The 13,756-nt window shown below is 38.8% G+C and overlaps 1 protein-coding gene across 3 annotated transcripts in view; it reads left to right on the forward strand.

Moving 5' to 3' along the window:
• Positions 1-13,756, forward strand: part of Zfyve16 (zinc finger FYVE-type containing 16) — a 54,451-nt gene that overhangs the window by 31,054 nt on the left and 9,641 nt on the right. For all 3 annotated transcript variants that reach the window (XM_029468386.2, XM_029468385.2, XM_021180901.3), the window contains 4 exons: positions 726-830; positions 1,211-1,358; positions 5,146-5,226; positions 9,672-9,834. In XM_029468386.2, the coding sequence (XP_029324246.1) occupies positions 726-830; positions 1,211-1,358; positions 5,146-5,226; positions 9,672-9,834 (497 nt within the window). The remainder of the gene's footprint in view (positions 1-725; positions 831-1,210; positions 1,359-5,145; positions 5,227-9,671; positions 9,835-13,756) is intronic.

Here is a 13,756-nt window from a genome sequence, read left to right on the forward strand (position 1 = left end):
CTCATTTGTAGGAAAGCATGGATAAGGTGGTCTCTGAGATTCTCTTCCTCCCATACCGTTATCATCAGGATTTGCTTGTTACTATATAAAAGATTTAGTAGACCTACTTTCAAATTCCATCGACAGCCAGCTTGAAGCCTCTCAGTTTTCTGTTACTTTTTCAAAACATGGGAGGTAATCTTGTAAGCGAATAGTGTTCTGTTGCGTGTGTCAGAAGATTCAGGTCAGGGTCAGTGGTAGCATTTGGCGGGAGTGCTAGGTGGAGGAAACCACTTATCTCATAGTGCTTGTAAGCAAAAAGAAACTGAAAGGGTCTGGAATCCTTATAGTCCCTCCAAGGATGTGCCTTAGCTACCGAGGCCGTACCTCCGAGGCATTCCACCTCGTCCCACAGAGCACTGGAAGTGAATACACCTTTAACATAGGAGCTTTTGGGGGACACTTAAACAGAAATGACTTCTATTTTAACAGAGCTGTAACAGGAAAGGAGAGCAGTCTGCACACACTGTAAACTTCTTTCTGAGAATATTCTTCATTACTTTTGAGAAGTTGTTGGAAGAATTAGTTTGTGGGGTTTCCTTGGGGGGAGATGTTTTGTTTTTCAAGCTGGGACTGTCTTTCTGTGTAGCACTTTGATAGGACTGTCAGAAGACTCAAACTGTAGAAGCTACTGGAAGTGTTTAGTGGATGACTAAATGTTGATGAACTTTGATCATTTTATGTAGGATCTTCGAAATTACCAGTATACATTGCATAACATCGATCAGCTATTGATTCATATGGAAATGGGAAAAAGCTGTATAAAAATACCTCGAAAAAAGTACAGTGATGTAAGTGTACTTGACCTATCCACATCTAAAGACATTGGAACAGAGGAGTTCCTGAGACTGGAATTTGTTTGTTTGTTTGTTTGTTTGTTTTGAGTCAGGACATCTAATTCATAACAACATGTTTTTATATATTTAAAATTTGTTAATAGAGAATTTATTTGACTCAGTTTTTCATCCTTTTAAAATTGCTTTATCTATTAATTGAGGAGATTTTACCTCCTGCCAGCCTTCCTGCCAGCCTATCTGTCTGTCTGTCCATCTTTGTTAAATTCCCAAGGAGTTGTTTAGACTAAAGCTAGGTAATTATGAAGTTAATCAATAATAATACTTCTAGACTAGACATAAATGTTTCTTAACAAATGTGGTGTTTCCCCCCTCAGGTAATGAAGGTAATACATTCCTCTAACGAGCACGTCATCAGTATTGGAGCTAGTTTTAGTACAGAAGCAGACTCTCATCTGGTCTGTGTGCAGAGGGATGGAGTTTATCAGACTCAGGCCAACAGTGCCACTGGCCAGCCAAGGAAAGGTAATCATGGTGCCCTCACAAGAGGCCCTCCAAGGAGAAACAGACACCCATTCTCTATTTGCTGAATTAATGATGGATGGTATGCTTAACATTTCAGCTTGTATAGATAATAGATCAAGAATTGCCTCTATTTTGTGTTTTTTAATTTCTGACAACACTAGATGTAAAGATTTAGAAGTCTGTTCTTTTTGGCACCTAAAGTGTATCCCATTGTGTGAGAATCTTCTTTTCAGTAGTTTCTCTCTGGAGTGAGATGTTTTCATATTTCTTCAGTCTCGGCTCAGCTTCTTTTGCTTGGGAGGCCACAGGGTGGACAAGGAGAAGAAACTGGGGATGGAGAAATGATGAAGATTGCGGAGTGAGCAGCCTCTTGGACATTAGCCTCAGTTCTGGCTGCTGCCATTCCCAGATTGTGGGGAAAGGCCTAAGAAATTGGAAGTTGAGTGAAAGCTAGGCAGTTCATAACATTAACACATTGTTACAAGATAACATTAGAACAGCCTGATGTTCTCCCCGGGAATCATTTTGTCTCCAGTTGTAAAGGTAATGCTGCCGGGCGTGGTGGCGCACGCCTTTAATCCCAGCACTTGGGAGGCAGAGGCAGGCGGATTTCTGAGTTCGAGGCCAGCCTGGTCTACAAAGTGAGTTCCAGGACAGCCAGGGCTATACAGAGAAACCCTGTCTCGAAAAACCAAAAAAAAAAAAAAAAAAAGGTAATGCTGTATCCCATCTGTAATACATTTTGCAAGCAGTGAAAAGAAGTGGGTGCTGGAGCGATGGCTCAGAACTTAAGAGTTGTTTTGTTTTGCTCTTGCAGAGCCTGACTTTGGTTGCTCTCTTCTGGACTCAGAGGCTACCTGCAAAACAAACACACACACATCTTTGCAAAATAAGGCCACTGTTGATATTTTCATGTTTATGAATATGTAGGTTGCATAGATAGTTTTAGACTTGATTTTATACTTTTATATTTTGTCTCTTACCATTAACTGACATTTTTGTGATTAAAATTTAAAAGTTCTCTGTGTGTGTTTCTGCATGTACATATATGCACATGTGGAGATCAGAGTTACATAGGATGTTTTCAGCTCTTTTGCCAGCTTGGATTTTTAGCTAGGTTCTTACTGAGCCTGAGCCTACCAGTTCCCTAGGCTTATTAACTAGTAAGTCCCCAGGATCCCCTTGCTTCTGCCTTTGCTGGGATTGTAACTGTGACCACCACATTTAATCTTTTACATGAGTGCTGGGATTCTGAACTTTTATCTTCATTCCTGTACAGCAGGCGCTTTACTGACCAAGTCGTCTTCACAGCCTGTAAATTTTTGGAGTTTTAAGTATTTATTGTTTTTTAATAGGATATATTTTCATTGTGGTAAGACTATTTGTATTTATGCTGTGGTGAAAAAAAGTATCCCCTTAACCACTGAGGGCCTTGTTAAAGGATGACAAACCAGTCCACTGTCTGTGCGTCTTTCCAGAGGCTCTGTGTAATATACACATCAGGCAAGGGCATGCATGCACATACTCAAGACGCATCTTACAGATAACTTGTAGTACTTGCTCCATTATGCACCTTGCTTTGTTGTTTTAACACCTCTTACAGGTGATTCTATGTCAGTGAAGAACTTTAACTCTGTAACTTTCCACTTGGCAATTATTTATCCTTTAATTCTCTCATTGTCATAGTTGGTTACCATTCCTCAGCTACTTACAAAAATGTTGTTATGACACCTTGTATACATGCATATTATGTTTCTAGGGGGGAAATTATGGTCAAAAGTTATATTTGCATTTTCCTTTTTCTATTTTTCATTTGTGTGTGGTGTTTATTTGTGTATGCAAGCATGCTTTTGCATGTCTGTAGGTACACATGTGTGTAGTTGTATGTATAGTTCTTTCTCCCAGCCCATGTGCCCAGAAATAAGACTCAGACTCAAATGCCTTGGCCATGTAGCTGGGTTCTTTTCTGACTAAATATAATTTAAAATATCCCATTTATTTTAAACTACATTCTACCACATGGCTGGTTACCTATGCTCACAGTCTTCTCACGTCTTCCCAGGAGAATCTCCTGTACCTGGTTCTCTCCCAGAATTCTTTCTGCTTCCCAGATGTTCTACCTCCCATTTCCTGCCTAAGCCACTGCTTTTTAATTGACAGGTGATGGATTCATACAATGCCCTGTATTCTTTCTACAGGTGTGCATGTGGAGACCTCTTGGGAGGCAGGATGTTGTAGTTAGGGTTTATTGCTGTGAAGAGATACCATGACCTCTACAATTCATTCATTCTCATTCATTCATTCTTCCTCTCTCTCCCCTCCTCCCTCCCTCCCTCCCTTCCTTCCTCCTTCTCTAAGACTTATTTATTTTATGTATATGAGTACACTGTCACTCTCTTAGACATGCCAGAAGAGGGCATTGGATCCCATTATAGATGGTTGTGAGCCACCATGTGGTTGCTTGGAATTGAACTCGGGACTTCTGGAAAAGCAGTCAGTGCTCTTAACTGCTGAGCCATCTCTCCAGCTCTCAACCCCTACAACTCTTACAAAGGAAAATAATTATTGGAGCTGGCTTACAGTTTCAGAGGTTTCGTCCATTATCATTATCATTATGGCAGGAAACATGGTGGCATGCAGGCAGACATGATGCTAGAGAAGGAGCTGAGAGTTCTACATGATCTACATGTAGCCAGCAGAAGGTGACTGCCACACTAGGCCTAGCTTGAACATAGAAGACCTCAAAGCCCAGCCCCGTGGTGAATTTTTTTTCCAATAAAGTCATATTTACTCCAATAACACCACACCTCCTAATAGTACCACTCCCTATAGGCCTAGCATTCTCACACATGAGTTTGGGGGGGTCATTCCTATTCAAACCACCACACAGGGTCTCTCAGTAAAACTCAGAGCCTGTTGATATGGCTAGTCTTCTAGTTGTCTTGGTCCGAGGAGTCAGTCTCTGCCTTCAAAGGCTAGAATTCAGGCAGGCCATCACAGGATTACACCGAGGATTTACACGGGTTCTGGGGATCTTAACCCTGATCCTGATGCCTACATAGGAAAGTACTCTAAACTCTCCTCACAGAGACTTATGCAATTCATGTTTACCTGCAGTGAATTTGATTCATGACACCCTCATTAACAAAAGCATAAACAATTTTTTATGTAATAATAAAAAAAGAGAAAAGGAAAGAGGAAAGAAAAGGAAAGAAAAATAGAAGTGTGAATCAATTGTTTTAAAGATGGTATAATAAAGTCTGCAGGAGACTCATATTCTGTCTAACGTGGGCTCCACAGGAATTTTGGGTTTAAATCCTGACATGACAAATTAGAAAGGCCTAAATAGGCTAAAATGTGTGTGATTTTGAGTATTGTGGTTGATTTATTGTTCCTCTGGGACAGAGGGCAAGCTCCAGGTTGTCCTGGTTACCGGCTGAAGGATGTGCTGATCTGGGGAAAGGGTTTGTCTTTGTGTTTTTGGAAAAGGTGATTAAGGTATTTACCCCTTCCAGAGTTATATGGATCAGATTTGATAGAGGGAGACCCCCTGCGAACTAGATTCCAGAGAATCAAACAAAATGTTTATCTTGATGATATTAAAACATTCATCATTTGAAACACTATTTTATCCAATATTGTAATTTTGTTTTAATTTTTATTGTATTTTTAATGTGTTATGAGAATAACATTTATCAAATATTTGAAATGCAGAAACTCCACATTTTGAGTAATAAATACAGTAGAGGATGAGCAGATTAGAATATAACTTGTTATTTGTTATCAGTGACAGGTGCAAGTTTTGTGGTGTTCAATGGTGCTCTGAAAACATCTTCAGGATTTCTTGCCAAATCCAGCATAGTCGAAGGTATGAGCTTCATATTTTATTGTTTTAATATAAAGTTATTTTTAATATAAAGTTATTTTTCTTTACCTTTAATAAATCTATTTGTGGGGCTAGTGAGATAGCTCAGCAGTTAAGAGCACTGGCTGCTCTTCCAGAGCTCCTGAGGTCAATTCCCAGCAACCACATGGTGGCTCACAGCCATCTGTAACAGGAGCTGATATCCTTTTCGGGTATGCAGGGGTATGTGCAGATAAAATACTCATACATTAATTGGAAAAAAAAAAAAGAAAAAATAGATCTTTCAGGTATGGTAGTACCCGGGAAGCAGAAGTGGATTTCTATGAGTTTGAGGCTAGCCTGGTCTAAATAGTGAAACCTTATCTCAAAACAAAACAAAGAATATATTTGATGCTTACAAAAGAACAATGTAAGTTGTTAAAAACAGTAGCACAAACTTATATGAAATGATCTCTTAGCCTAGAGCATGACAGTACTGGATTACTTCGCCTTCTTTCTCCTCTACTTAAGAGTTAGCTACTAGACTGACTACTGTGTGTATTATTTTCTAACATTATAGCATATTTACAAAATGTGTTATGTCATTATGCTTATTAAGATATTTTATTTAAAATTCACTTTATCTTTCTAGTCTATGCATATTTTGTAACCTTAGCTTGTTCAATTTCAGTGCCTTTAAATATTTTGTGACTATGTGATAATTTGTTCATCTGACCATGAACTTCTAGATTGTTGTTTATGGCAAACAGTAGTGCTAATATATATCTATGATTGGAATTCCTGAGCCAATTAGATTGGTAAATGTTGATTGATTTTGCAAAGTGTTTGTACCAATCCTCGTTACTCTTAGGCTGTTAAATTCTTCACTAGTCTACATAGTCTCCAAGACATGGTATTACCAGTCTACTTAATTTTGTCAGTTTCTTAGATATTTCTTGTTTTGTTTTGTTTTGTTTTAAGAATTATTTATTATTATATCTAAGTACACTGTAGCTGTCTTCAGATGCACCAGAAGAGGGCGTCAGATCTCATTACAGATGGTTGTTAGCAACCATGTGGTTGCTGGGATTTGAACTCAGGACCTTCGGAAGAGCAGTCGGTGCTCTTAACTACTGAGCCATCTCTCCAGCCCTAGATATTTCTTACTATGGTCATTATTAGCATATTTCTTACTCATTAGCAAGTAAAACATCTTATTTCATATTTATAGACTGTGTTATCTTGTTTGTGAGATACTCATTCACAACTTTTGCCTATTTTCTATTGATTGCCTTTTTTTCTAACTGCTTTGTAGTTTGTTACATATTGTAGATTCCCCTTCATATTTAAAGTAACAGATAGTAATTGTTGATATTTGTGTAGAGGGTATTTTGATAATTTGGAACATCTATAGAATGTATAGTGGTCAAGTCAGGGTAGCTACCATTTTCATCTACTTAAACCGTTGTTATTTCTTTGTGTTAACTAACTTGAGATTCTTCTGCAAGCTCTTTATAACATATAAATTGTGAATTTTAGTTGCCTTTCTGAATGCACAGCATTCTTGGTATGTGCTTGTGTTATGGTAACTATCATTTAATTTCTTTTTCTGTCCTGCTTTCTATCTTTCCTAACTTGTAGGAGCCACTACTTTATTTTCTTGTGTTATAGTAACTCTTTTATTATAATATCCACATGTGACTGAACATCTACATGGGATGCTTTCCTTTCTGTGATTGTGCACTTAATCTAATGTCTGACCTCTAGTTCTATCCACGTTGCTGTAAATGACAGGATTTCAGTTGGTTTTTTGTTTGTTTGTTTTTTTCCTGGCTGAATAATATTCCATTATTTCTCTATACCATGTTTTTTATTCATCTGTTTAAACACCTCCGTTTATTTAACATTGTGGCTATTCCGAATAGCGCTAAATCAGAGGATGTGGAAGTATCTCTCACTCTCTTTTTTTCTATATTTTTGTTGTTTCTTTGGAGGAGAACATCCGAGGGCATTCAGACAGGGTCTTGCTATCTTAGGCTAGCATGGGCTCACTGTGTAGCTCTGGCCAAGCTCAAATCCTCAGCTCTTCTGCCTGTGCTTTCTGAGTGTTGAGGTCATAGACCTCTGCCATCATGTCCAGCTTAACTCTGATTAATTATTTATTTCATTTGAGGTACATCCAGTAGGTGACTAGTTGGATCATAAGTTATTTCTAACTTTGGCTTATTGAGCAACTCATGTGCTATTTTTCCATGATGGCATTACTGTCAACAGTGTATAACAGTCTCTTTCTCTGCTTGGAAATGGAGCTTGGTGCTCGAGCACTAGCTGGGCATGCGCTGAAGCCCTGGCCAGTTCCCAGCATTTGGTTTATTATTTTGTGGGTTTTTATTATTATTATAGCCATTCTTACCTGGATGAAGAACTATGATGGTTTTATTTGCATTTCATTGTAGTGATGCTAAATATTTCTTACACATTTCTAGAACTTCTTTAGAAATGTGTCATCAGATCATTTGTGAATTTTTTTAACCAGCTTTTGATTTTGTGCAACAAAGATTCGGTTTGTAGTCCTGGCTAGACTCAAACTTGTTATCCCCACATCTGCCTCCAGAATGCTGGCGGTGATACCCCCAGTGCTAGAAATGGTCTCTCTTGGCATGCATGTTTTAGTCTGCTGTCTTCTTTCCTCTGTTATTCAGGAAAGGCTTAATTTGTTGTACATTTGTTAGCTAAGCTCTGGGTTGTCTTTTTACATGTATATTCTTTCTCGGTCCTTTGAGTACTGGGATTCAAGGCAGGAGCCACACCCAACAGGGCTTTCAGTTCTTACAAGATACACAGAGAGAAAGTCCTACTTATGCGTAACTTTTAAATCATTTCTCTGTGTTTTCTTGTAGCAGGTTCACATTTTCAGGTCTTACTTTTGGGGTTTTGGTTTACTTTGAGGAGATTTTGTGCTTGACAAGAGAGGAGACCTGGTGTGAGTGGGTAATCATCTGATGGCACCATTTATTGAGACTTTGTTTGTTTTTCTACAGTGAATGTCTTGGCACCTTTGTTAATAATCAGGAGGCTTAAGTGGGTGATTTATCCTGGGGTTTTCTGTTCTGCTCTGGTGTGTGTGTGTGTGTGTGTGTGTGTGTGTATTTAATGCTCTTGGGGATCTTATAGCTTTGCAGTATGTGTGGGGTGATGAGGTATTAAGACACCTCAGTCTCTCTCCTTCTCTTAAGATAGATCATTTTAGCTACTCCAGGTCCTTTGTGCTCTCCTGCGAGTGTTAGGGGTGGGAACTTGCTTATTCCCCTGTCCCTGTGAAAGTGACAGTGGCATCTAGATGGAGAGTATTTTGAGTCTGTCATTGTTCTGGATAACATCAATGTTTTGACTATTTCAATCCTTTTCATTCACCAACATGGCCATGTCTATGCTTGCTTGTGTCTTCAAGTCTTTCGTACATATTTTGTCATTTTTACTGTAGAAATCATCTGGTTTCTTCACTAAGTTTATTCCTTTTTGTTATTGTTGTGAGAGGAATTGCTGCCTTAATTTCCTTGTCAGCAAGCTTGTTGTGTATATAAACATGCTCCCTATTTTTATCTTGATTTTGTGTTCAGTTTTAACATATCTGTGCCAGATTCATACAGTTTGTAAATAGGAACAGTCTGACTTCCCTCTTGGCCTGTTTGGATACCAGGCTTAGTATCTGGTAACTACGCTCGTGTTCTAAGAGTAGTGAAAAAGGAGGGGTCTCGGCTTTCCCCTTTCTTTGTGGTATTTGCTGTGGGTTTGTCCCATACTGCCTTTTTTATTTTAAGGCATGTACCTTCTAAACCTTCCAAACCTAATTTATTGAGATTTTTTTCATAAATGGATGTTGAATTTTATCCAGTGTTTTCTTCTGAAAGATGATTAATCCATGGTTTTTGTCCATCAGTTGGTGTGCTGTTTATTGATTTGCATATGTCTAATCATGTTTGCATCCCTAGGGTAAATCCTACTTAATCATGGGGCATGATATTATTGTACTGTGACTAAAAAGCTTACCTTACTGTCTTTATTTGTATACCCTAAAATCATTCTTAACTTTATGAAATAGTTTTATTTTCCTAGTGGGAAAAAAAGTCATTTAAATGATTTACAAAGGATATTTAAAACTTGTATCTTGAAACAAAAATATTTTAATAATAAATTCTGTTACTTGGCACATATTCTTTCTTTTTTTTTTTTTTTTTTTGTCTTTTGTTTGTTTGTTTGCTTGTTTTTGTTTTTTGAGACAGGTTTCTCTGTGTAGCCCTGGCTGTCCTGGAACTCACTTTGTAGACCAGGCTTGGCCTCGAACTCGGAAATCCGCCTGCCTCTGCCTCCCGAGTGCTGGGATTAAAGGCGTGCGCCACTACGCCTGGCACTTGGCACATATTCTGAAGTTTGGCAAACTCTGTGTGAAGCATAACTCTCATTTCTAGATGGCTTAATGGTACAAATAACTCCAGAGACCATGGAGGGCTTACGACTGGCTCTACGAGAGCAAAAGGACTTTAAGATCCAGTGTGGAAAAGTTGATGCAGTAGACCTGAGAGAGTATGTGGACATCTGTTGGGTGGATTCAGAAGAGAGGAAGAACAAAGGGTAAGAATTTCTCATTTGATGGATGGGGGTGAGAAAAACATCCCTTTAATGCAAGGATATATGTTATGAATGCATGTAGAATTATGACAGTAACTTTAATGTTTCTGCTCCAATTAATACAATATGTTTTCTTCAAACATGTAACTAACCCGACTCCTAAGTTTCCTTGAGCAGGAAGCTATAATGAACCATCAACCTGGGGAGGGTCTGATTTTAAAGCATGAATCAGGTAGCTTTGTTCAGGGCTAAGGAAAGGCGAAACACCTTTTGTGATATATGGCACACGTTTTTGTCAAATAAATAATGGTTTCCTTTTGATTATTGAATTCTGTTAATTCCCTATAATGTAAGCGAGACTTTTTTTTTTTTTAATATTTTTATTACATATTTTCCTCAATTACATTTCCAATACTATCCCAAAATTCCCCCATAGCGCCCCCCACTTCCCTACCCACCCATTCCCATTCTTTTGGCCCTGGCATTCCCCTATATTGGGGCATATAAAGTTTGCAAGTCCAATGGGCCTCTCTTTCCATTGATGGCCGACTAGGCCATCTTTCCATACATATGCAGCTAGAGACAAGAGCTCCAGGGTTCTGGTTAGTACATCATGTTGTTCCAACAATAGGGTTGCAGATCCCTTTAGCTCCTTGGGTACTTTCTCTAGCTTCTCCATTGGGAGCCCTGTGATACATCCAATAGCTGACTGTGAACATCCACTCCTGTGTTTGCTAGGCCCCGGCATCGTCTCACAAGAGACAGCTATATTTGGGTCCTTTCAGCAAGATCTTACTAGTGTATGCAATGGTGTCAGCGTTTAGAAGCTGATTATGGGACGGATCCCTGGATACAGCAGTCTCTAAATGGTCCATCCTTTCATCACAGCTAAGAACTTTGTCTCTGTACTCCTTCCCTGGGTGTTTTGTTCCCAATTCTAAGAAGGTGCACAATGTCCACACTTTGGTCTTCATTCTTCTTGAGTTTCATGCGTTTAGCAAATTGTATCTTATATCTTGGGTATCCTAAGTTTTGGGCTAATATCCACTTATCAATGAATACATATTGTGTGAGATCTTTTGTGATTGTGTTACTTCACTCAAGATGATGCCCTCCAGGTCCATCCATTTGGCTAGGAATTTCATAAATTCATTCTTTTTAATAGCTGAGTAGTACTCCATTGTGTAAATGTACCATAATTTCTGTATCCATTCCTCTGTTGAGGGACATCTGGGTTCTTTCCAGCTTCTGGCTATTATAAATAGGGCTGCTATGAACATAGTGGAGCATGTGTCCTTTTTACCGGTTGGGACATCTTCTGGATATATGCCCAGGAGAGGTATTGCTGGATCCTCCGGTAGTACTATGTCCAATTTTCTGAGGAACCGCCAGACTGATTTCCAGAGTGGTTGTACAAGCTTGCAATCCCACCAACAATGGAGGAGTGTTCCACTTTCTCCACATCCTCGCCAGCATCTGCTGTCACCTGAATTTTTGATCTTAGCCATTCTGACTGGTGTGAGGTGGAATCTCAGGGTTGTTTTGAGTTGCATTTCCCTGATGATTAAGAATATTGAACATTTTGTCAGGTGCTTCTCTGCCATTCGGTATTCCTCAGGTGAGAATTCTTTGTTCAGTTCTGAGCCCCATTTTTTAATGGGGTTATTTGACTTTCTGGAGTCCACCTTCTTGAGTTCTTTATATATATTGGATATTAGTCCCTTATCTGATTTAGGATAGGTGAAGATCCTTTCCCAATCTGTTGGTGGTTTTTTTGTCTTATTGATGGTGTCTTTAGCCTTGCAGAAGCTTTGTAGTTTCATGAGGTCCCACTTGTCAATTCTCGATCTTACAGCACAAGCCATTACTGTTCGATTCAGGAATTTTTCCCCTGTGCCCATATCTTCAAGGCTTTTCCCCACTTTCTCCTCTATAAGTTTCAGTGTCTCTGGTTTTATGTGAAGTTCCTTGATCCACTTAGACTTGACCTTAGTACAAGGAGATAGGAATGGATCGATTCGCATTCTTCTACATGTTAACAACCAGTTGTGCCAGCACCATTTGTTGAAAATGCTGTCTTTCTTCCACTGGATGTTTTTAGCTCCCTTGTCGAAGATCAAGTGACCATAGGTGTGTGGATTCATTTCTGGGTCTTCAATTCTATTCCATTGGTCTATTTGTCTGTCACTATACCAGTACCATGCAGTTTTTATCACAATTGCTCTGTAGTAGAGCTTTAGGTCCGGCATGGTGATTCCACCAGAGGTTCTTTTATCCTTGAGGAGAGTTTTTGCTATCCTAGGTTTTTTGTTATTCCAGATGAATTTGCAGATTGCACTTTCTAATTCGTTGAAGAATTGATTTGGAATTTTGATGGGGATTGCATTGAATCTGTAGATTGCTTTTGGCAAGATAGCCATTTTTACAATGTTGATCCTGCCAATCCATGAGCATGGGAGATCTTTCCATCTTCTGAGATCTTCTATAATTTCTTTCTTCAGAGACTTGAAGTTTTTATTATACAGATCTTTCACTTCCTTAGTTAGAGTCACGCCAAGATATTTTATATTATTTGTGACTATTGAGAAGGGTGTTGTTTCCCTAATTTCTTTCTCAGCCTGTTTATTCTTTGTGTAGAGAAAGGCCATTGATTTGTTTGAGTTAATTTTATATCCAGCTACTTCACCGAAGCTGTTTATCAGGCTTAGGAGTTCTCTGGTGGAATTTTTAGGGTCACTTATATATACTATCATATCATCTGCAAAAAGTGATATTTTGACTTCATCTTTTCCAATTTGTATCCCTTTGATCTCCTTTTGTTGTCGAATTGCTCTGGCTAGGACTTCAAGTACAATGTTGAATAGGTATGGAGAAAGTGGACAGCCTTGTCTAGTCCCTGATTTTAGAGGGATTGCTTCAAGCTTCTGACCATTTACTTTGATGTTGGCTACTGGTTTGCTGTAGATTGCTTTTATCATGTTTAGGTATGGGCCTTGAATTCCTGATCTTTCCAAGACTTTTATCATGAATGGGTGTTGGATCTTGTCAAATGCTTTTTCCGCATCTAAGGAGATGACCATGTGGTTTTTGTCTTTGAGTTTGTTTATATACTGGATTACGTTGATGGATTTCCGTATATTGAACCATCCCTGCATCCCTGGGATGAAACCTACTTGGTCAGGATGGATGATTGTTTTGATGTGTTCTTGGATTCGGTTAGCAAGAACTTTATTGAGGATTTTTGCATCAATATTCATAAGGGATATTGGTCTGAAGTTTTCTATCTTTGTTGGGTCTTTTTGTGGTTTAGGTATCAGAGTAATTGTGGCTTCATAGAATGAGTTGGGTAGAGTACCTTCTGTTTCTATTTTGTGGAATAGTTTGTGAAGAACTGGGATTAGATCTTCTTTGAAGGTCTGATAGAACTCTGCACTAAACCCATCTGGTCCTGGGCTTTTTTTAGTTGGGAGACTATTAATGACTGCTTCTATTTCTTTGGGGGATATAGGGCTGTTTAGATCATTAACCTGATCTTGATTCAGCTTTGGTACCTGGTATCTGTCTAGGAACTTGTCCATTTCATCCAGGTTCTCCAGTTTTGTTGAGTATAGCCTTTGGTAGAAGGATCTGATGGTGTTTTGGATGTCTTCAGGATCTGTTGTTATGTCTCCTTTTTCATTTCTGATTTTGTTAATTAGGATGCTTTCCCTGTGCCCTCTAGTGAGTCTGGCTAAGGGTTTATCTATCTTGTTGATTTTCTCAAAGAACCAGCTCCTTGATTGGTTGATTCTTTGAATAATTTTTCTTGTTTCCACTTGGTTGATTTCACCCCTGAGTTTGATTATTTCCTGCCGTCTACTCCTCTTGGGTGAATTTGCTTCCTTTTGTTCTAGTGCTTTTAGGTGTGTTGTCAAGCTGCTAATGT

Source organism: Mus caroli, unplaced genomic scaffold, assembly GCF_978045245.1.
Source record: "Mus caroli unplaced genomic scaffold, Mus_caroli_1 scaffold_15, whole genome shotgun sequence".
In the NCBI taxonomy this organism is placed as follows: Eukaryota; Metazoa; Chordata; class Mammalia; order Rodentia; family Muridae; genus Mus; species Mus caroli.